At 47.2% G+C, this 24,323-nt stretch overlaps 1 protein-coding gene across 1 annotated transcript; it reads left to right on the top strand.

Annotated features, from left to right (window-relative positions):
* The first annotated feature begins 20 nt into the window (after nt 1-20).
* GPN3 (GPN-loop GTPase 3) lies at nt 21-18,827 on the top strand. The gene is made up of 8 exons (XM_075323621.1): nt 21-156; nt 775-883; nt 10,703-10,870; nt 13,798-13,922; nt 14,227-14,342; nt 14,742-14,838; nt 15,135-15,263; nt 17,688-18,827. The coding sequence occupies exons 1-8, from the start codon at nt 109-111 to the stop codon at nt 17,751-17,753; spliced, it is 858 nt and encodes a 285-aa protein (XP_075179736.1). The 5' UTR covers nt 21-108; the 3' UTR covers nt 17,754-18,827.
* The last annotated feature ends 5,496 nt before the right edge of the window (nt 18,828-24,323 follow it).

Raw genomic sequence — 24,323 nt, 5'->3', positions numbered from 1 at the left:
ATTCGCGGATTGAACTGTTGCGGCTTCCGTACTGACCCGGAAGTAATCCTCGTGTAAACAATCGCTGCCGCCGCAGTTCATGCCGGTCCGGCGTCCGCTGCAGAGAGCATGCCTCGCTATGCGCAGCTCGTGATGGGGCCGGCGGGCAGTGGGAAGGTGAGCGGGGCCGGCAGGAGGGGCCGAGGGGGACCGCTAGTATGGAGACCCTGACCATACACTGCACATACTCATCACAGGAGGACATTACCTCAATAGCGCTTCATCCCGCATATTACAATGGGCTTGTCCTATCTGTGCTTGCTGGCTTTGAATGGAAACAATCTTGATTTATATCTAGAGGCTGAAATCCTAAACAGACATAATAGTTTTCCGAGCTGGGAGTTTGTTACAGTGTGTCCATGATAGGCCTCATATATAAGCTGAGGGAGTTATCAGCACACAGATCTCTCCTGTCCTGAAGGTTTGCTACAGTGTGTCAGTGCAGGTGAGGGGTAGACGCTACAGCCAGCGCCGATTAGGTCAGAAGATGGGCCGATCTGCGGCAAAACCCCGGACACAGCTCTCCTTATAACTGGCAAAGCAAGCAGAGGTGTTGAAAATGTCAGAAAAGCCCATGTACAATGCTGATATAACACTACACTGTATATAAGCCATTGGTAGTGATGGATGTTATGTCAGGACATGCTGGGAGTTCTGGTTCTCCAGCGGGAGGCCACAGGCTGCAGAGCCTCTTTTCCCCATGCCGTTACACTAATCTTTCCTGTCTTTCTGCAGAGCACGTACTGTTCTACCATGGTCCAGCACTGCGAGGCTCTCAACAGGTCCGTGCAGGTGGTAAATCTGGATCCTGCTGCTGAATATTTTGATTATCCCGTCATGGCAGGTAGGTTGTGTCCAAAAATATGTATATTGCCTACATAAAGGAAAAATGATCACTATGGCCAAGTAGAATGGGCCTAAATAATAGAGCATTTAGGGTATGTGCCCATGTGGCAAACTTATGTGCAGATTTTCTGCACACAAAGCTGCATGTCTTGGCAGGAAAAATGCAAGGTTTTTAATCGTGTTTTTCTCATTTTTTTTTTTTTTTCATGCATATTTCACATCATAGTAATCACAGTACCCCCACGATCGCCACCTGATCTCTGGCTGATGTCACAGCTGAGACTCGGCTTTCATTGCCAGGAGCAGTACCCGCGCTGCTCCCAGGAGTTTAACCCCTTAAATGCTGCGCTCCAGTCTTGATCGCAGCATTCAGTAGGCATTGAGAGGAATCCCTTACCTCTCCCTGGCGATTGGGTACCTGCAATATGATCACAAAGACCCAATCGCTGCCATAGCAACCCTGGGTAGTCACCATGACGACCCCGGGTTACTGAGCTACAGATCGACTGTATGTGAGGTTAAGTGTCAGTGCTGCTAGTGCAGCACTGACAGATATACCGTAATCTACCAGGCTGCGGAGTCGGAGCTCATTTTGGTGGAGTCGGTATAAAATGCACCGACTCCGACTCCTAAAATATATAATAAATTGGGGACAGTAGTGCAATGCAGAATGTGCTGAATATTTTACTAAATAATAACATTTAGTATAATATACTACTATATATAACTTATATTTAAGTGAAAAATTTATTGTAGTACAATGTGAACATCAGACATATAATTATTTTTATGATACAGTAATCAAGATATTTGGATAGAACATAAAATATACTTATTAGAATACAACTCTAGAACACAAAAAACTAATAAATTGTAAATATGTAATACTATATATATATATATATATATATATATATATATATATATATATATATATATATATAATATACACACAAGATAAATACACACACAAGATACACTATGTAATATACAGTAGATTACATATTTATTACATATTTACAATTTATTACAGTTTGTGTTCTAAAGTTGTATCCAATAAATATATTTTATGTTCTATCCAAATATCTTGATTATTATATCATAAAAATTATTAAATGTCTGATGTTCACATACACATGTTCATGTACTACAATACATTTTTCACCTAACTATAAGCAATATATGTAGGAGTCGGAGTCGGAGTCGGTGCAAGAGAAATTGAGGAGTCGGAGTCGAAGGTTTGGCTTACCGACTCCACAGCCCTGTAATCTACGGTAGTGATCGAGCATTGCAGTGGATTATATCAGATGCAGAAAAAATTGACATGCTGCTTCTTTTTTCTGCACCAAAATCTGCAAGGAAAAAATTAATCATGTGCACAGCAAGTCAGGATTGTCATAGAATTTGCTAGGATGCGTTTTTCCTTGCAGTATTGATTAAAATCTTCAAGAAAAAAAATGCAGAATGGGCACCCAGTCTTAAGCTTGCTGTACACGTATCAATTTGTCGTGCGATCGCACCCGCCCCTATCGTTTGTGCGGCACGGGCAATTTGTTGCTCGTGTCGCACAAAGTCGTAAACCCCCGTCACACGCACTTACCTCCCGAACGACCTCGCTGTGGGCGGCGAACATACTCTTCCTGAAGGGGGAGGGACGTTCGGCGTCATAGCGACGTCACACAGCGGCCGGCCAATAGAAGCGGAGGGGCGGAGATGAGCAGGACGTAAACATCCCGCCCACCTCCTTCCTTCCGCATTGCCGATGGGACGCAGGTAAGCTGTGTTCATTGTTCCCGGGGTGTCACACGGAGCGATGTGTGCTGCCTCGGGAACAATGAACAACCGGACGTTCGATTTTTAGAAAATACGCGACGTGTCAACGAGCAACGATAAGGTGAGTATTTTTGCTCGTTCACAGTCGCTCGTAGCTGTCACACGCTACGATATGTCAATCGATGCCGGATGTGCGTCACTAACGACGTGACCCCTACGACATGTCGTTTGATATATTGTAGCGTGTAAAGCCCGCTTTAGTCAGCTGAAAAGACCAGTTTAGACCATGACAGATGTTCACTGAAGATAGACTGCAGAAGAGTGGTGATCTGCCACGTTGGACTTTTTAATTTATTTTTCATTCTGATTGATTTTGACTGACCATACCTTAAAGGGAACCTGTCAGGTCCAATATGCACCCAGAACCACGAGCAGTTTTGAGTGCATATTGCTAATCCCTACATCTAGAAGCATACATAAAGAGATCTTTAGAAAAAGCATTTCTAAAGATCCTTTACGATATGATAATGAGCGCATGGACTAGTCGCAAGGGCGTTCGTTCCTGATCTTGTTCTTCCCTCTTAGTTCGCCCCTGTGGGTGTGCTACCATGCTAACATGCCTATTCAATGCCAATTGCCCAGCGTCATCAGTGCCGACACGTATCTGTGTCCATTGTCGCCTCTTCAGAATGCTGAGCTTAGGTCAGTGCGCATGATCAGAATGCCAGGTACTTCCAGTCATGTGCACTATGAAGCCGGGTGTACACGTTCCAGCTTCAGAAAGGTCTAGTGCGCATGACCGGAAGTGCTGGGACTTCTGATCATGCGCATTGACCCTAAATCCAGCGTTCTAAGCCGGTGACAACAGACACAGGTACGCATGTCACCGCTGCTGACGCTGGGCAGTGGGTATTGAATAGCCTGTTAGCACGCCTCTGTGGGAGTGCTAATATGCTAAGAGGGCAGAATGAGCGCAGGAAATAACGCCCTTGTGACTAGTCCCTGCGCTCATTAGCATATCTTAGAGAATCCTGCTTTGAGCAGGGGGTTGGACTAGATGACTCAGGAGGTCCATTCCAACTCTACTATTCTATGATTCTATCTTAGGAAATAGTTTTTCTTTGTCGCTCCATTGGGAGACCCAGACAATTGGGTGTATAGGCTATGCCTCCGGAGGCTGCACAAAGTATTACACTAAAAGTGTAAAGCCCCTCCCCTTCTGCCTATACACCCCCGTGCTCCCACGGGCTCCTCAGTTTTTTGCTTTGTGCGAAGGAGGCAGACATGCACGCACAGCTCCACAGATTGGTCAGCAGCAGCTGCTGACTATATCGGATGGAAGAAAAGTGGGCCCATATAGGGCCCCCAGCATGCTCCCTTCTCACCCCACTCTTGTCGGCGGTGTTGTTAAGGTTGAGGTATCCATTGCGGGTACGGAGGCTGGAGCCCACATGCTGTTTTCCTTCCCCATCCCCCTTAGGGCTCTGGGTGAAGTGGGATCCTATCGGTCTCCAGGCACTGAGACCGTGCTTCATCCACAACTCCTGTGGAGCCTGCTGGATAGGAGCCGGGTATCGTTCAGGGACATGGCCCTGCTACTTGGAGGTACTCTGTATCCCTGTGGGGACCGCGCACAGCAACACTCCAGCATTGCTGGGTGTGCTAGTGCACCGGGGACCGCGGCGCTGACCGGGTTAATATGTGCCATTACACACTCAGCGTTGCTGAGTGTGTTTATGTATAGGGACTGCCGCACTGACCGCCGCTGCCATGGAAACACTGCGGCGCGGCTGGGACTTGTAGTGCGCCGGGGACTTTAGCGCCGGCCGCGCTTTTACGGCGGCCGCGTTTATTACTAGAGTCCCCAGCTTTTTGCGGCCTAGTTTCTTTTCCTCCCACCCCCAGCCCTGACAGGCAGGGGAAGGGCGGGACGCTGCACAGAACGAGCAGCACTGAGGGCTGGAGCATGCTTTGCATACTCCACCCCCCTCACTGTGCACAGTGCGGGCACCAGTTCCCGCACTTTCTGGGTCACGCCCACGGCTCCCTCCTCTCCTCAGGACGCCGGCAGCCATTCCTGTCAGCTCCTCGGACGCTGCAGAGGGGGACAAAGTCTGGGAGACCCAGGCAGGGACTCTGGTGGCCTCACAACCGCTTTAAGCGGGTGGTAAGCAGCACCTGTGGTGCTAGCCCCATTGTGCAGTAGTGTAACATTATATGTTTATGGTATACATATTTTACACTGTATAGTGCACAGTTGATTTCTGGCTATATACCCTATTGTGTTGCTCAGGGAAGATAATAGCATGGCGCCCACGAAAGGCAGGGGTGCCAAAACACAGGCTTATTATGCTGCCTGCGCCGCATGTACGACCCCGCTACCGGCAGGTTCCACTGACCCTCATTGTGTGCACTGTTCGGCCCCTGTGGCACTTACTCAGCCAGAGCCTCTGCTAAGAGGGGCCCAGGGGGAGCCACCTGCTGACACTGTTCAGGTGACGGGGACGGAGTTTGCAAAACTCTCTGAGACTATGGCTAAGATACTAGAAGCCTTGCAGTCCAGGCCGGTATCTCAGCACAGGGACTCTGTTGAATCTTTGTTCCCTGGCCCACCTCAGTTGGACCAACAATGTCCTCACGGGGTATCTCATGGGTCCCAGGCTGAGGGTTCTGACACAGACCCCAGCCCCAGACCGACTAAGTGAGCTCGCTTAGAATTTCCCTCGACATCATCATATTGTGCAGGGTCTCAGAGGGGGGAATCTCTGGTTGATGATGCGGAGACAGCTGATCAGGATTCTGATCCTGAGGCCGCTCTCAATCTTGATACTCCGGACGGGGACGCCATAGTGAACGACCTTATTGCGTCCATCAATCGTATGTTGGATATTTCTCCCTCAGCTCCTCCGGTGGAGGAGTCAGCTTCTCAGCAGGAGAAATTCCGTTTCAGGTTTCCCAAGCGTACACAGAGTATGTTTCTGGACCACTCTGATTTCAGAGAGGCAGTCCAGAATCACCATGCTTGTCCAGATAAGCGTTTTTCTAAGCGCCTTAAGGATACACGTTATCCCTTTCCCCCTGACGTGGTCAAAAGTTGGGCTCAGTGTCCCAAAGTGGATCCTCCAATCTCCAGACTGGCGGCTAGATCCATAGTTGCAGTGGAAGATGGGGCTTCACTCAAAGATGCCACTGACAGGCAGATGGAGCTCTGGTTGAAATCCATCTATGAAGCTATCGGCGCTTCTTTTGCCCCAGCATTCGCAGCCGTATGGGCGCTACAAGCTATCTCAGCAGGTCAAGCGCAAATTGACGCAGCCACACGCACGTCCGCGCCACAGGTGGCGTCCATAACCACTCAGACGTCGGCATTTGCGTCTTACGCTATTAACGCGGTCCTGGACTCTGCGAGCCGTACGGCGGTTGCAGCCGCCAATTCGGTGGTACTCCGCAGGGCCTTGTGGCTACGGGAATGGAAGGCAGATTCTGCTTCCAAAAAGCGCTTAACCAGTTTGCCAATTTCTGGCGACCGATTGTTTGGCGAGCGTTTGGATGAAATCATCAAACAATCCAAGGGAAAGGATACATCCTTACCCCAGCCCAAACCGAATATACCCCAACAGAGGAGGGGGCAGTCGAGGTTTCGGTCCTTTTGGGGCGCGGGCAGGTCCCAATTCTCCTCGTCCAAAAGGCCTCAGAAGGATCAGAGGAACTCCGATTCATGGCGGTCTAAGTCACGTCCTAAAAAGACCACCGGAGGTGCCGCTACCAAAGCGGCTTCCTCATGACTTTCGGCCTCCTCACTCCGCATCCTCGGTCGGTGGCAGGCTCTCCCGCTTTTGCGACACCTGGCTGCCACGGGTAAAAGACCGTTGGGGGAGAGACATTCTGTCTCACGGTTACAAGATAGAGTTCACCTCTCGTCCCCCGACTCGATTCTTCAGGTCATCCCCGCCTCCCGAGCGAGCCGAGGCTCTTCTGCAGGCGCTGGGCACTCTGAAGGCAGAAGGAGTGGTGGTCCCTGTTCCTCTTCAGCAACAGGGCCACGGTTTTTACTCCAACTTGTTTGTGGTCCCAAAGAAGGACGGGTCTTTCCGTCCTGTCCTGGACCTGAAACTTCTCAACAAACACGTAAAGACCAGGCGGTTCCGGATGGAATCCCTCCGCTCCGTCATCGCCTCAATGTCCCAAGGAGATTTCCTTGCATCGATCGATATCAAAGATGCTTATCTCCACGTACCGATTGCTCCAGAGCACCAGCGCTTCTTGCGCTTCGCCATAGAAAACGAACACCTGCAGTTCGTGGCACTGCCGTTCGGCCTGGCAACAGCTTCACGGGTTTTCACCAAGGTTATGGCTACTGTAGTAGCGGTCCTCCACTCTCAGGGTCACTCGGTGATCCCGTACTTGGACGATCTGTTGATCAAGGCACCCTCTCTAGAGGCATGCCAACACAGCCTCGACGCTACCCTGGAGACTCTCCAGAGTTTCGGGTGGATCATCAATTTTCCAAAGTCAAATCTGACACCGGCCCAATCGCTGACATACCTTGGCATGGAGTTTCATACCCTCTCAGCGATAGTGAAGCTTCCGCTGATCAAGCAGCGGTCACTACAGAAAGGGGTACAATCTCTCCTTCAAGGCCAGTCACACCCCTTGAGGCGCCTCATGCACTTCCTGGGGAAGATGGTGGCAGCAATGGAGGCAGTTCCTTTCGCGCAGTTTCACCTGCGTCCTCTTCAATGGGACATCCTACGCAAATGGGACAGGAAGCCGACGTCCCTCGACAGGAACGTCTCCCTCTCTCAGGCGACCAAAGCTTCCCTTCGGTGGTGGCTTCTTCCCACTTCATTATCGAAGGGGAAATCCTTCCTACCCCCATCCTGGGAGGTGGTCACGACGGACGCGAGTCTGTCAGGGTTGGGAGCGGTTTTTCTCCACCACAGGGCTCCGGGTACGTGGACCCAGCAAGAGTCCTCGCTTCAGATCAATGTTCTGGAAATACGGGCAGTGTATCTTGCCCTGAAAGCGTTCCAGCAGTGGCTGGAAGGCAAGCAGATCCGAATTCAGTCGGACAATTCCACAGCGGTGGCATACATCAACCACCAAGGCGGCACACGCAGTCGGCAAGCCTTCCAGGAAGTCCGGCGGATTTTGATGTGGGTGGAAGCCACGGCCTCCACCATCTCCGCAGTTCACATTCCAGGCGTGGAAAACTGGGAAGCAGATTATCTCAGTCGCCAGGGCATGGACGCAGGGGAATGGTCCCTTCACCCGGACGTGTTTCAGGAGATCTGTTGCCGCTGGGGGGTGCCGGACGTCGACCTCATGGCGTCCCGGCACAACAACAAGGTACCGGCGTTCATGGCACGGTCTCAAGATCCCAGAGCTCTGGCGGCAGACGCCTTAGTTCAGGATTGGTCGCAGTTTCAGCTCCCTTATGTATTTCCTCCTCTGGCACTGTTGCCCAGAGTGTTACGCAAGATCAGGGCCGACTGCCACCGCGTCATCCTCGTCGCTCCAGACTGGCCGAGGCGGTCGTGGTACTCGGATCTGTGGCATCTCACGGTCGGCCAACCGTGGGCACTACCAGACCGACCAGACTTGCTATCTCAAGGGCCGTTTTTCCATCTGAATTCTGCGGCCCTCAACCTGACTGTGTGGCCATTGAGTCCTGGATCCTAGCGTCTTCAGGGTTATCTCAAGACGTCATTGCCACTATGAGACAAGCTAGGAAACCAACGTCCGCCAAGATCTACCACAGGACGTGGAAAATTTTCCTGTCATGGTGCTCTGCTCAGGGTTTTTCTCCCTGGCCTTTTGCCTTGCCCACTTTTCTGTCCTTCCTTCAATCTGGACTGGAAAAGGGTTTGTCGCTCGGCTCCCTTAAGGGACAAGTCTCAGCGCTCTCTGTGTTTTTCCAGAAGCACCTAGCCAGACTTCCACAGGTACGCACGTTCCTGCAGGGGGTTTGTCACATCGTTCCTCCTTACAAGCGGCCGTTAGAACCCTGGGATCTGAACAGGGTGCTGATGGTTCTTCAGAAACCACCATTCGAGCCAATGAGAGATATTTCTCTCACGCCTTTCGCAGAAAGTGGTTTTTCTAGTAGCAGTCACTTCACTTCGGAGAGTGTCTGAGCTAGCAGCGCTGTCATGCAAAGCCCCTTTCCTGGTGTTTCACCAGGACAAGGTGGTTCTGCGTCCGGTTCCGGAATTTCTCCCTAAAGTGGTATCCCCCTTTCATCTCAATCAGGATATATCCTTACCTTCTTTTTGTCCTCATCCGGTTCACCAATGTGAAAAGGATTTGCACTTGTTAGATCTGGTGAGAGCACTCAGGCTCTACATTTCTCGGACGGCGCCGCTCGGATGCACTCTTTGTCCTTGTCGCTGGCCAGCGTAAGGGGTCGCAGGCTTCCAAATCAACCCTGGCTCGGTGGATCAAGGAACCAATTCTCGAAGCTTACCGTTCTGCTGGGCTTCCGGTTCCCTCAGGGCTGAAGGCCCATTCTACCAGAGCCGTGGGCGCGTCCTGGGCTTTGAGGCACCAGGCTACGGCTCAGCAGGTGTGTCAGGCAGCTACCTGGTCGAGCCTGCACACTTTCACGAAACACTATCAGGTGCATACCTATGCGTCGGCGGATGCCAGCCTAGGTAGACGAGTCCTTCAGGCGGCGGTTGCCCACCTGTAGGAAGGGGCCGTTTTACGGCTCTATTACGAGGTATTATTTTACCCACCCAGGGACTGCTTTTGGACGTCCCAATTGTCTGGGTCTCCCAATGGAGCGACAAAGAAGAAGGGAATTTTGTTTACTTACCGTAAATTCCTTTTCTTCTAGCTCCAATTGGGAGACCCAGCACCCGCCCCTGTTTTTTTGTGTACACATGTTGTTCATGTTAAATGGTTTCAGTTCTCTGATATTCCTTCGGATTGAATTTACTTTAAACCAGTTTATAATTCTTTTCCTCCTTCTTGCTTTTGCACCAAAACTGAGGAGCCCGTGGGAGCACGGGGGGTGTATAGGCAGAAGGGGAGGGGCTTTACACTTTTAGTGTAATACTTTGTGCGGCCTCCGGAGGCATAGCCTATACACCCAATTGTCTGGGTCTCCCAATTGGAGCTAGAAGAAAAGGAATTTACGGTAAGTAAACAAAATTCCCTTCTTCTAAAGATCTCTTTATCTATGCTAGTGTATAGGGACGGTTAGGCAGGGATTAGCAATATGCACCCGGTACTGCTCGTGGTTCTGGGTGCATATTGCACCTGACAGGTTCCCTTTAAAGGGGCTGTCTGGGCATGTAATATACTTGAGATAGGTCATCATTATCAGATTGTGAGGTCTGACACTGGCAAACCTCAGGGCTAATAAAAGCTGACTAGTGCCAGAGCCCCACTGACCTAATAACCTATATTAAGGATATATCTTCAATATTATGTGCCCAGACAGGCCCTTTAATTAGCGCACCACACTCTCAGAATACCTTCTATTCTTTTGTTGTATCGATGACTGGAATTTGTAGTTTCTAGTAAGTTCACCCTAGATTTAGTCTGATTAGTGCCCTTCAGTAGGATGAGGCTCTGCTGACATTGGGCTTTCCAATACTTCAACAGCAAGACTATGCAGTTTGCAGCAATACTCTTATAAAGAACCCCCCCCCCCCCCACAAAATTGGAAAAGATTTCATTATAGTCTTTGGGATCAGTTGCAAAACGAATCTGTTGCAGCAGGTATGTGTCTGTTAGAATGGGTAATAACAATTATTGTCTATAGAAATGACAGAATAGTGCCTTACTGAGCAGAAGTCTAGAAGAATATCTGTCACATGATCACTACTTTGTCTAGAATATCTTCTCTTCTGAAAAGCTCTAGAATAATTTCTATATATAAAGAATATTGTGACCAGCATGTTATTTCCAATTATCACATCCATGGTACTAGAAAACCATTATTTCTGATTAAGAGCAATGTTCTTTATTGCAAATCTCATGATACTATGGACGATTTCTTATGTTCCTAATGACTTTTTCTTTGAATTCATCTTAGATATCCGGGAGCTGATTGAAGTAGATGATGTAATGGAAGACGGATCCCTTCGATTTGGTCCTAATGGAGGGCTAGTATACTGCATGGAGTATTTTGCTAATAACTTTGACTGGCTGGAGAGCTGCTTGGGGCACACTGAAGATGACTACATACTGTTTGACTGCCCAGGTAATTGAAGAGTCTTTGTATCTTCAGGGTAACATTTTGTTACTGCAGCAGCTAGATAAATAGATTAATTGTAATGCTTTCTCAATATCTCCACTTCCCATTAGGGCTCTTGTCCACCTGCGATTTTCATGTGCGAATGCAATCCGATAAAACATCGGATCGCACTCGCACCAGTGTTAATCAATGAGGCAGTGTCCTCTTTCCTGTTATTTCTCCACACGAATAGTGCTCTCGGTGCAACCACAGCTTGATGCGTTTTGCAGCGAGTCTCGGCTCACGCACCCCCATGCAAGCCTATGGGAGCGTGTGAAACCTCGCACTGCACTCGCACGTTATGTGACTACAGTGCGGTGTACGCAGAGACAGACAGCGGAGGAGATGGGGAGAAAGTGCTCCCTCCCCCATTCTCCGCACCTGTGATGCAATCACAAGATCTCATCACAGTCACATGACCCTTGGCTGACACCCGCAGCAGAGGGTCATTAGCAGATCGCTTCTGATGCTCTCGCATCAGAAGCGCTACACAAGTGGAAAAGAGCCCTAAGCAGGAGACACACTTCCTGGCAGATTTTTGGGCTTTCACCTGCTCTAACACTGTAGTCAGATATTGTGACCCTCGATTAGGGCTTGTTCATATGACTATATGATTCCGACTTGTATTGTTAGATAAGTTGTTTTCTCACGGACTGAATGTCCTTGTTATATAAATCGCACCATGCACCAATCTCTCCCAGCCTCAGATGAGAGGTGCCCGTTCAAGTCTATGAGGGCGCATACAGATCCTACGCAAAACATCTCTGACATCCATATGTTACAGGTACATTTCCATTACTAATCTAGGGCACTATTTGATCATGTACATTCTTGAATATAGGGTGCATGAAAACAGTTCGCACACTGATGACACAATAGATCAAAATCATTCAAGCTTTCTTTATGAAACTCTAGGGATTTTTTTCATACACCCCTCTGACCCCGGCTTTATAGTGGGGATGTCCTAAAGAGAAATGGGTAAAATCCGTATGGAAAAAGGTCAGCGCTAAGACCCAATATTCCTATAGTTCTGCAGCTAGATTTTTAAGGCAATAAACCCCTTAGTGCCTGGGATTAAACTAGAAAAAAAAGAATATTATTATATATATATATATATATATATATATATATATATATATATATATATATATATATATATATATATATATATATATATATATATATATATATAATTCTTATATGTAAAAAATCTGCTCTGAACCAAGGTACCGTATTTTTCGCTTTATAAGACGCACCGGATTATAAGACGCACCCCAAATTTAGACATAAAAAAGGTAAAAAGAAAAATGGGATCCGTCTTATACTCCGGTGTTCTCTTCCCGGAGGGGGGCAGCAGTGGTGGTGAAGCGGGGTCACAGGAGGCACTGCGGGTCAGTGGCAGCGGCGTCCGTGGTTGCAGGTGCCGTGGTGGCAGGAGCCATGGGGTCTGTGGTGGCGGCACCAGCGGCGGGTGAGCCGTGCAGCAGACCGGTGCAGTGAGTGTCCGCGGTCCCGGTTCAGTGGTGGCAGCGGCGGCGACTGCTCAGTGGTGGAGCAGAGGATGCGGTGTTTTCCCAGTGTGTCCGCGGTCCCGTTTCAAGTAATGGCGCCCGGAGCGACGCATGCGCAGATGGAGCTCTCATCCAAGGGCTCCATCTGCGCACGCGCTGACTCCCGGAGCAGCGCGTGCGCAGATGGAGCTCTCATCCAAGAGCTCCACCGGCGCCATCATTTGAAAGTGGGACCGTGGACAACTGGTATCTTGCTGCACAGCCGCCCGCTCCGCACGCACAGAGTGGCAGCCAGCAAGCTGCCCGCCCACCCTGCGTGCAAATGGCCGGGTACCTGTGCTTGCATGCGGTGGCAGCCGGGTACCCGTGGCTGTATGTGAGGGCAGCAGCCGGGTGCCTGTGTGAGGGCGAGCACCCGACTGCCGCCCGCACACAGCACCCGACTGCCGCCCGCACCCAGGTGCCGCCCGCACACAGCCATGGGTACCTGACTGCCACTGCACGCAAGCACAGGTACCCGGCTGCCGCCTGCACACAGCCACGGGTACCTGGCTGCCACCGCACGTAAGCACAGGTACTCGGCCGCTTGCATGCAGCCACAGGCACCTGGCCGCCCGATCGCCTCAGACAAGACCCCCCCCCAGGTACCGCTATATAAGACGCACCCCCCATTTTCCTCCCAAATTTTTTGGAGGAAAAGTGCGTCTTATAAAGCGAAAAATACGGTATATCTTTTTCGAGGAACTGCAGTATATTAATCCATATTGTTTTAGAAAGGAGTATATCCTTGTGGGATTCCTGGACGTCCCTTGATTGATTGATTTATTTGTGGAAAACCTTTAACCCCGTCTCCAACCAAAAAAACAAAAAACTTTTTGTCTCTTTTTTTCAAAATAGATGGTAGGCGCCGGCCAGGGCTCCACATTTTTATAAGTTTTTTTTTTTTTTTTTTTTTGTTTTTTTTATAGTCTTTTCAGAGTTTTTTTTTTTCAGTGTTTATTTTATTATTGTGCAAATGTATTTGTTTTATGTACTGTTTTCTTGTAATTTTTAAACCATAAATATTCCCACTCTGAGTAGAAATAGAAATAAAAATATAAATACAGATATACCTTGGTTCAGCACAGATTTTTTTTACATATAAGAATTTATTTCTCTATATATATATTTTTTCTATGTCCTAAAGAGGGGCTCTCCTGTGTTCACCCATTGTTGTAGCTGTGAATAATTTTAGGGTGGGTTCACAATTTGCTTCCTCGGTGCCTTCTTTTACTTGGTTTTCCAAAATGACCGACCTTTTTATTTTTGTGCTTTTATAAAGATGGGTTCATATAGATCATGCCGGCACCAAAGGTATAACTGGTCTTGTGTGGATTTCTCCAGGTCAGATTGAACTGTACACTCATCTGCCAGTCATGAAGTACCTGGTGGATCAGCTTCAGCAGTGGGAGTTCAGAGTCTGTGGCGTTTTCTTGGTTGACTCTCAGTTCATGGTGGAATCTTTCAAGGTATGTCTTCCATTCGAGTAGTACCATGAGCAATCCGAAAACCTGCCCTGGAGTGACTACTTCAGCTTTCGTATCCTTATTGGTTATTTTTTTAAAGTTCCCTCCAGGTCCAGTTCTGATATTGGGCACAGAGAGACGTTGGTGCATTCTGGGTGGTTCAGTTGCCAAGGCACAGATTTTATTAGAATGGATGCAGTGTATATAGTCTGGGCGTCATTCAGTTGGGTCTCTCATCTGTTGTCAGGTCGGGCAGAATAGAATTAGGACACTTTAACAGCTATTGTTCTTTTTATTTCTTTATCAGTTTATATCCGGTGTCATGGCTGCCCTCAGCGCCATGGTCTCTTTGGAGATACCACAATGCAACATCATGACCAAAATGGATTTATTGAGCAAGAAAGCCAAAAAGGAAATCGAAAAGTAAGATTAAAAGGGACTGACTGTAAAAACTAAGCCTTGTAGGGGATATGGGCCTTATAAAAATCGTACCTGTAATGTTCTTATCACAGTGTTTGTTCTGCAGAAGATCAGAATGAATAAAATGCACTCATTTGGGTATTTAGTGCTCACTTTTGTGGCCAAGAAGCTCAGCGCCCCTTTCCACCCACCTCAATGGTGACGGACAACGCTGGCTTGCATGGACAGAGCAAAGTCTGCAGAGAAAGCTCTGGCTGTATCACCTACAAGGCTGTGTGCTAAAGTTAGGCAGTGTGTGAGCACACACTACTGTATATCAGGAATACTTGTTAATATACAATCTCCTAATGTGGTTTGTGTAGATTATTTCGGACCTCAACTTATTGCTTTTCCCTCTGACAGATTTCTAGACCCAGACATGTATTCCATGATTGAAGACTCAACAAGTAAGCTAAGAAGCGAGAAATTCAAGAAGCTGACAAAGGCCATTTGTGAACTGGTAAATTGGGACTTTTTATTAATAGAATTTCTTGTAGAAACTTATCTTTGCTCATCTGCAGATCCCTGGCAGTGTAATATCATACATGTGGATATGGGTCTCATGGCGAGCTACGGATTTTTACATGTTGAGCTGGATTATTGTCACAAATGTAACCTTTTCAATGTTAAAGGGTGAAATCCACAGTAAAATCTGAATGTAACAGGCGTCTTTGCGGAATCACTACAGACACTTGTGAGATCTATGATGGGAAATGTGTGGACCTGGCTTCTGATTCTTCCTTATCTATATGTTAGATTGATGACTACAGCATCGTCCGGTTCTTACCGTTTGATCGATCAGATGAAGAATGTATCAACATCGTCCTCCAACATATAGATTTCTCCATCCAATATGGGGAAGACCTGGAGTTCAAAGAGCCAAGGGTATGTTTGGGATTGAGGGAGAAACAAAGCAAAGGATTTCTGTATTAATTTGTGTATAATAGAGTATTATTAACACAGTCCATGTTAAGAATAGTGTGGATGATGATAAAATCATAAAAAAGTGACTACATACATACATACATACATACATACATACATCTCTCACACACACACACACACACACACACATTATTACACCCACACATTATTACACCCAGGACCCGTGAAGCATAGAAATAATCTACCATAACACGGCCTAGGCCTGCAACATTCCCATGTGATTCATCAAAATGGAGATTTCTGATACTTTAGCTGCTGTAGGAGAGCGATCTATCCATGAGCTCCATATTTTGGAATTTTTTTTCTCTCTCTCTCTCTCTGTCTCTCTCTCTCTCTCTCTGTCTCTCTCTGTGTGTCTCTCTCTCTGTGTGTGTGTCTCTATCTATTAATAAATATTTATATATATATTATATATTTATAGCGCCACCTCTACCAGTACATTAGTACTTGCCAATAGTTACATTTAAGTTATCAACTATGTTCATTTTTTCTATAAGTAATGTACAAAATCCACGATGTTCCCTTTTTTTTTTTTTTTTTTTAAGCATCATTGCACCAATTAGCATAGAGAAGACAAAATAATTTAGACAGCAAGTGACTCCAATTCTGGCCTCTCATACGCCTCCTTCAACCTGTAGCATTACATGGCAGACATTCAAGTGAATGGCTAACTATGTAACATGGACAGGCTTCGTCTGCTGATGTAGCAGCAGGTCCTACCATGGAACTCTATTTTCTGGCACATATAAGGCACCCTCCCTCTGTGATGTCAGTATGTCCTATAAGAGGACACATAGACAGGGTAGCTTTATGAGAGTATCCCTTTTGATGAAACCTACTGCACATGTGCTAGCTTGCTCTGCTCTTGGGATGGTCCTGGACAGTCCGGAAAACCGTACAAACCCAGTGGGCTTCAATTGGTGATTCCAGATAGACATCGGTTGTGGCTTCCATCTGCAACTATATAATGGATAGAACAGCGTGCTTTGAACAGTTGGAGGATTATATATGAACTAACAGCAAAGGCTTCACCATGAACACCATACAGAAGATCAAAAAGAATGTATTAATAAAGTGCTCCTTTTTAAGGTTTAACATATTTAGAAAGAGCATATCAGAAATGGCCAGCTCCTTAAACTACCTAAGCATATCTTACAACCCTCACTGCATTATATGGAATCACTATATAGTAAGTGATTACTAGTTACATAGTTATAGTAAGTCACTGCTTCCATATATACATTAATGCTGACAGTTTCCTTTTAAATTGAATCTGTCACCAGGTTTTTGCTTTCTAATCTGAAAGCAGCATGATGTAGAGACTGGGCTCCTTACTGTCATTTTGACAAAATCACTGTTTTCTCTATCAGTTATCTGACTGCTGAACTCTGTAAAACCCTCTCACACCACTGATTGGTAGCACTCTGTGTACATTATGCATAGGCTGCTAATCAGTGGTTGGGACAAAGTTATACAGAACTACATGGCACGAGACAACTCGTCCTCTAGTAATAATCTGTTGATAATTAAAACACTGATTTATATTGAAACAAGAACAAGCAGCCTAGAAAGTGACATCGCTGAAATCAAGATATCTGCCCCTACATATTGATGCTCTCAGATTAAATAGCAAAAAAATATGCTGGCAAATTCCTGATTTCAGCTGTCACTTCTTGGGCTGCATGCTGAAGTTTTGAAAAAATGACTGTATTATCAGCAGGAGATTCACTAGAGGACTAGTAAAACTGCTGCCATGTAGTCCTACATATTCATGAACTCTATAACCGAGCCTCCACCACTGTTTGGCATCGTAGGCGGCACGGTGGCTCAGTGGTTAGCACTGCAGTCTTGCAGCGCTGGGTTCAAATCCCACCAAGGACACCATCTGCAAGGATTGTTTGTATGTTCTCCCCGTGTTTGCGTGGGTTTCTTCTAGGTACTCTTGTTTCCTCCCACACTCCAAAGACATACAGATAGGGACTCTAGATCGTGAGCCCCAATGGGGACAGTGTTGCCAATGTATGTAAAGCGCTGTGGAATTAATAGCGCTATATAAATGGATAAAATTATCATTCTGCCTATGCACAGTGTGCACAGGTAGCTGTCAGTGATGTGGGCGGAGTGATACATTGCTCAGCATTCAGAGAACTGGTAGATCTGCAGCGTAGAAAACAGTGATTTTTATCAAAATTGAATCAAGCAGCTCAGTAAGTGACACACCACTGGAATCAGGGTCTCTTTCTCTACATTGTCCTGCTCGGAGATAAGGTTGTGAAAACCTGGTGACAGATTCTAAAAGGGAATCTATGCTATTCTTAATCCTTTCTTGTGTAAGTAAATTTGTGGTTTGTGTTGTTTTTACAGGAGACGGAGGAGGATAAATCCCAGAATTTTGATGAGTTCTTCCAAGACAGAGTAGATGACGAGTGATATTGATGATATTAGTTACAGAAATTTGGATTGTGTCCTGACCCCACTATTTTTCCTGGGTTACTATAAATGATGAGACAATAGATTACCTGCAGCAATAAGACTGTGCACTGTGATGTGTGGCGGATCTGTTATGCCACCAGCGGGTCCCAAGCTTTAGGATCCGTACATGCTGTGCAGCGTCTTCTGGATTGGCGTCTTGTACAATCTGAGCTTCTATTGCACTGCAGCTGTGGAAAAATGAGAAGAATTACCATCGCACTGACTGGAATATACATATATTTTTATAACATCGCTCTTTACAGGCTGATTTAGTCTACCATGTGTTATGATTTTTTAATTTTTTTTCAATTCTCATGAAAGCGGTTATTCTTTGCAAATGTAATATACTTACATTGTAACGTGCCTTTCATGGGCACTAATGTTATAAAACATCAAAAAAATCAATGGAATTGTAAACTTATTGTATTTGAAAACTATATTTGAAAATACTAATATATCACTTTTATACATCAATACAAACAGCCCTACATTTCACATAAAATAAAAATACCGTATTTTTCGGACCATAAGACGCACTTTTTTCCCCCCAAATGTTGGGGGAAAGTGGGGGGTGCATCTTATGGCCTGAATATAGGGCCGGGAATGAGGGTGCTGTGGTGGCGCGGGTCATCGGGGGCACGAGCAGGCTGTAGCAGCGCCTGCCGTGACCACGTGGACCCGATCATTTAATATGCACGCCCATCCTCCCGCCCATCATCTCTCAGCGCTGAAGCAGGCGCTGACAGGTGGGCGGGATGATGGGCGAGGGATAAACAGCCGGCCCGCATGATCACCCCTGGCAACTACATCCTGGAGTGATCATGTGTGGCTGTATTCACTGCCCCCCGCACATCATCATCAGCGCGGGGTGCAATGAATCAGTATATTCACCTGTCACCGTTCCCCTGCAGCACCGCGATATCTTCCTGGCTGCCGGCGGCCGCTGAGTGGAGCCGTCCCCGTTCTCCTGCAGCATTGCGATGTCCTCCTGTGCCAGCGGTGGCCGCTGAGTGGAGACTAGCGGCGCGTACAGCGATGATGTCATCGTTGTGTGCGCACGTGTCCACACGCAGCCGCCGCTGGCACAGGAGGACATCGCAATGCTGCAGGGGAACGGGGACGGCTCCACTTAGCGGCGCTGCCACTAACAGACGGGAGGAGGAGCGATGCTGCAGGGAGTGAGGTGAGGTAAGGCGAGTATGAACATTTATTTTTTTTTTTTTTTTATGTGCCACAGGATGCGGGCCGTATACCAGGATGGGGGTGTATAGCAGGATGGGGGTATATTATGAGAAGGATGGGGGTATATGAGCAGAATGAGGGTATATGAGCAGAATGAGGGTATATGAGCAGGATGGGGGTATATAGCAGGATGGGGGTATATAGCAGGATGGGGCCATATGCCAGAATGGGTTACCGTATATAGCAGGATGGGGCCATATGCCAGGATGGGGTATATAGCAGGATGAGGGACATATACTGTATATACAAGGCAGGAGGATCATTACCAGGCTGGGGTACCTTAGTAGAGAATTTGGGGACATTACCCCCATAATAGTGTGAGCAGCAGACCCTCGCCCCATAACAGTGTGTCATGACTCCCATTTTTTGCTTAAAATTTTATTTTCCTATTTTCCTGCTCTAAAACCAGGGTGCGTGTTATGGTCCGGTGCGTCTTATAGTCCGAAAAATACGGTAGTCCTTTTTTAATTTTTGTTTTGTAAATTACGTTTGTCAATGGAGCGAAAAAATAGCTATAAACTGCTAAAAGGAAAGCCACATATAGAAAAACCAAATGCAGTTGTGATGTGATAATGCATATGGGATATTTCTAGATGGGATGTATACACGCCACACACGTTATGACTTGAGATAAGGCCGTACTTTGTTGCATTTATCATATTTTACAGGAAGAGGTTGACGTGTTCTGTATTCTCTAATAAAATTATTTTTTTAACATGTCTTTTTGATTTTATTTAATTGTACCTGCCTTAAGATGACCACATCCAAAGATCGGAAAAACAATGATAAACCATGGAGTGATTGAGATACTTTTTTTTTTTGTTCTTTAATAAAGAAAAATAATTGAAAAATAATTAAAACTGCATTAGTTGTCTTAAGTGGCATAAAAAAAAAAGATAGATGGGGGCGCTATTCTCTGTTCCACCATCATTTGTTTCATGGGGCCATGGTACACGTACAGGCCCGTGAGTAGGATGCTGCCTATTCGTATCAACATTGTGCAGTCTACTCAGCAGCCGCATGCAGTTCAGGGTATTTCAGATACTCAGTGCAAGAGTTGGGTGTGACCCTCACTGATTTTAATATTGATTATGGTCAATTGGTATAATAGACAAACACAGAAAACCCCTTTAAGGCCATGTGCACATGTTGAATATTTGGTGAGTTTTGTTCCTATGTATTTGCAGCTAAAATCAGGAGTGGAACAATCTTCGGAAAAGTATAACCGAAACACGTGCGCCAGTTCTACATGATTTACCCACTCCTGGTTTTGGCTATAAATACTGGGGTAAAACTTCAATAAATACTTGTGTGCAAGGGTTGGTCTCATTATCTTCTTCTAGAGCTCATTACCTCCAAGCTTCCTGGTTGCTCTGCTCTGAATGACAGTTCAGACCGGTGGCATAGTCACACTGTTAGCCTTAGCCTGGACTGTGCGCACCCTATGTGCCCACGGGACAACGTACCCATGGATATTTCTGCAGGTACGTCCGCAGGTTTCCCGCAGCTGCTCCCCGGAATCTGCAGCTATCCATTGCTGCGGGTTCCGAGCATTTTTGTTGCAATAAACCTGCGGGGCAAGTGCGGAAATACAGGGCGGGAATTCCGCATGTATCTCCATAGTGGAGGAGCGGGAATTCCGCAGATATTTCTGCATCAATAATTGACATGCAGTTACATGCGGCTGCGGGACATCCGCAGCATATTCCGAAGCCGCACATACCGCACCATTGATCCAGACACTCCCCAAATCCCATAGGATAACATGGGGAGTGTCTGTACTTGTGCAAACCTGTTTTCTGTGGCAAAATCCGCGGGTACGTTGTTCTGTGGGCACATAGTCGAATGCTGCAAGCAAAGGCCACTTTGCCTCTGTAGCCTCTGAGGAGGGCAGGGTCACTGAGGATGGCTGGGATTGGTGGATAACAGTGTGCTCCAGTGATCCTAGCAAATATCTGAGTGCTCACAAGCTGTTTTTGGAAACAGCTTGTAAGCACTGCATGTTTGGCCACTGCTAATAGACAGTAGAAGTGATCGGTAACCTAGGTAACGTTCTGTAAGCAATGTAAATAAAAATAAATCCCTTTCTAATGGAGAGGATTTTCAATTACAAGTAAATGTCTTGTCTTGTTTTTACAAGACCTTGACATTTTTACCTCTTTACATATAAATAACCCTGATGACATCTGTTGTAACTAGTGATGAGCGAGCACTGCCATGCTCGGGTGCTCTGTACTTGAAATGAGTTGGGCGCTCGGACAGGGTTGACTCTAGATCTGAGTATAATGGAAGACGTGGAAACGAGCATTTTTCAGGAAGATCTTCTGGAAAAAATGCTCGAACTTCCCATTGACTTCCATTATACTCAATACTCGAGTCACGCCCGTCTGAGCATCTGACATGCTTATTTCAAGTACCGAACACCCGAGCATGGCAGTGCTCGCTCATCACTAGTACCGAGCATGGCAGTGCTCGCTCATCACTAGTACCGAGCATGGCAGTGCTCGCTCATCACTAGTACCGAGCATGGCAGTGCTCGCTCATCACTAGTACCGAGCATGGCAGGGCTCGCTCATCACTAGTACCGAGCATGGCAGGGCTCGCTCATCACTAGTACCGAGCATGGCAGGGCTCGCTCATCACTAGTACCGAGCATGGCAGGGCTCGCTCATCACTAGTACCGAGCATGGCAGGGCTCGCTCATCACTAGTACCGAGCATGGCAGGGCTCGCTCATCACTAGTACCGAGCATGGCAGGGCTCGCTCATCACTAGTACCGAGCATGGCAGGGCTCGCTCATCACTAGTACCGAGCATGGCAGGGCTCGCTCATCACTAGTACCGAGCATGGCAGGGCTCGCTCATCACTAGTACCGAGCATGGCAGGGCTCGCTCATCACTAGTACCGAGCATGGCAGGGCTCGCTCATCACTAGTACCGAGCATGGCAGGGCTCGCTCATCACTAGTACCGAGCATGGCAGGGCTCGCTCATCACTAGTACCGAGCATGGCAGGGCTCGCTCATCACTAGTACCGAGCATGGCAGGGCTCGCTCATCACTAGTACCGAGCATGGCAGGGCTCGCTCATCACTAGTACCGAGCATGGCAGGGCTCGCTCATCACTAGTACCGAGCATGGCAGGGCTCGCTCATCACTAGTACCGAGCATGGCAGGGCTCGCTCATCACTAGTACCGAGCATGGCAGGGCTCGCTCATCACTAGTACCGAGCATGGCAGGGCTCGCTCATCACTAGTACCGAGCATGGCAGGGCTCGCTCATCACTAGTACCGAGCATGGCAGGGCTCGCTCATCACTAGTACCGAGCATGGCAGGGCTCGCTCATCACTAGTACCGAGCATGGCAGGGCTCGCTCATCACTAGTACCGAGCATGGCAGGGCTCGCTCATCACTAGTACCGAGCATGGCAGGGCTCGCTCATCACTAGTACCGAGCATGGCAGGGCTCGCTCATCACTAGTACCGAGCATGGCAGGGCTCGCTCATCACTAGTACCGAGCATGGCAGGGCTCGCTCATCACTAGTACCGAGCATGGCAGGGCTCGCTCATCACTAGTACCGAGCATGGCAGGGCTCGCTCATCACCAGTTGTGATATGTGATATTTTTTTGCAGAACTCTCTCAAACATTCTCATGAAGTAGATAATGGGGTTTTACAAAACCTGATTCCCAGAAAGCATAAATTCTTTCCAGTGGAGTCTCGGCAGGATCTGGATTTTCAGCATGGATTGCCCTTATTATAATGCAGACTCCGTAACATTGCAGTTATGATCAGCACAATGTGTGTAGTCTCAGACCCCCAAACACATGGCGCCTCTACAGCAAGAAACCATGTTCAGTGTTTAGTGGGGGGTATGTCACAATATAAGGTTAGATTCGTATGGAATCTGACAGACCAAAGCTCTGCATGAAATTAGAGACCTATAGATACACTTCAGTGTCCTCATGCTTTCCAATGGGAGCTTTATATACTGCTCTGTATAAAACAGACGCCGTACCACCATGCGTATGAGGCCTAAGGCCAGAGTCACACTTGCGAGTGCCTCGCGTGAGTCTCTCATTGAATCACCTGGTATGGACTCACTCTCCTGACAGGAGCGGGTCGGTTGCATGTATGTCTATGCAGCTGAGATGCTCCTGTTCGGAGAGTGTGAGTCCGTGCCGGGTGATTCAATGAGAGACTCGCGCGAGGCACTCGCAAGTGTGACTCTGGCCTTAGGCTCATGGGCGCAAGCAGCTTTACTGTTTTATGCTTTCAAAGAAAAACTGTGAGGAAAGCCTTTCTGTGGGACATCCATTAGGCTACTTCTACAATAATACACAACACACTGCCCAATGTATACCCCTGAATTCCAACAAAAACTATACAGACGTATATGGAGGCTTATCCATAGACTAAAATGGGCAAGACACAGTTAAGGAATGTTTGTCTACATTTTGTCAGATTTACATCCTATAGCGGCTTTTTAGGGAGTAAGGGGTGTCTATAAAGGCCCAGCTGACTGAGATTTGGTCACACAAAAACATATGACATAGTTTCTTTTCTCTATTCTAATTGGAAAGAATACCACCGTGTTAGGCCTCTTTCACACATCCGTGCATTTAACACGTGTGTGACGGTTAGTATGTTTGTCCATGTGTGTTCTCTGTATGACACCCGGATAGCACACGAACAGTAGCAACCTGTATACTTGCCTGTTTCCAGCGCTGCTGTTACTTCCGGGTCTGCGGTCAGTGAAGTGAATATTCATGAGCATAATGAATGGGATCTGGAAGGCGACATAATTTTATTTTTTTTTTTTTAAAGTGACAAGTGTTTTATCCGGTCCATGTCACGTTTATGTCACACTGGTTACATCAGTGTGCGGTCTGTGTGACATCCGTGTTGTCTGCAGAAAATGGACATATCGTTGTGTGGAGCAGACGGACAGGCATGTGTTCCACACAGACACACGGTACATGTGAAAACATGGATGTGTGCGGAAGCCTGTGTCTCCGGTACATGTGGAATCGGACGTGTGAAGGAGGTGGTACGCGGTATAACACATCCAATATGCATGTTTTTAACCCTTTCCTGCTCCTTACAGCTCAGAGCAAACACGGGAATTTGAAGTGTGCTCTGGAGTTGAAAGCGTAAAAAATGTATACATCTTTTTTTTTTGGGGGGGAGGGGGAGTGGTCAGCTACAACTTGTATCCCTCCAAATAAAAAAGAAATACGACGGAAGTGTGAAGAATATTTATTACTGCGTATTCACCATTTTTTATG

Source organism: Anomaloglossus baeobatrachus, chromosome 1 (assembly GCF_048569485.1).
Source record: "Anomaloglossus baeobatrachus isolate aAnoBae1 chromosome 1, aAnoBae1.hap1, whole genome shotgun sequence".
In the NCBI taxonomy this organism is placed as follows: Eukaryota; Metazoa; Chordata; class Amphibia; order Anura; family Aromobatidae; genus Anomaloglossus; species Anomaloglossus baeobatrachus.
This window is presented reverse-complemented; position numbering and strand designations above follow the sequence as displayed.

Coding starts and splice junctions, on each gene's coding strand:
- GPN3 (XM_075323621.1), top strand. CDS start 109: ATGCCTCGCTATGCGCAGCTCGTGATGGGGCCGGCGGGCAGTGGGAAG. Junction 157..774: donor GGCCGGCGGGCAGTGGGAAG/GTGAGCGGGGCC, acceptor GTCTTTCTGCAG/AGCACGTACTGTTCTACCAT. Junction 15,264..17,687: donor TGGAGTTCAAAGAGCCAAGG/GTATGTTTGGGA, acceptor TTGTTTTTACAG/GAGACGGAGGAGGATAAATC.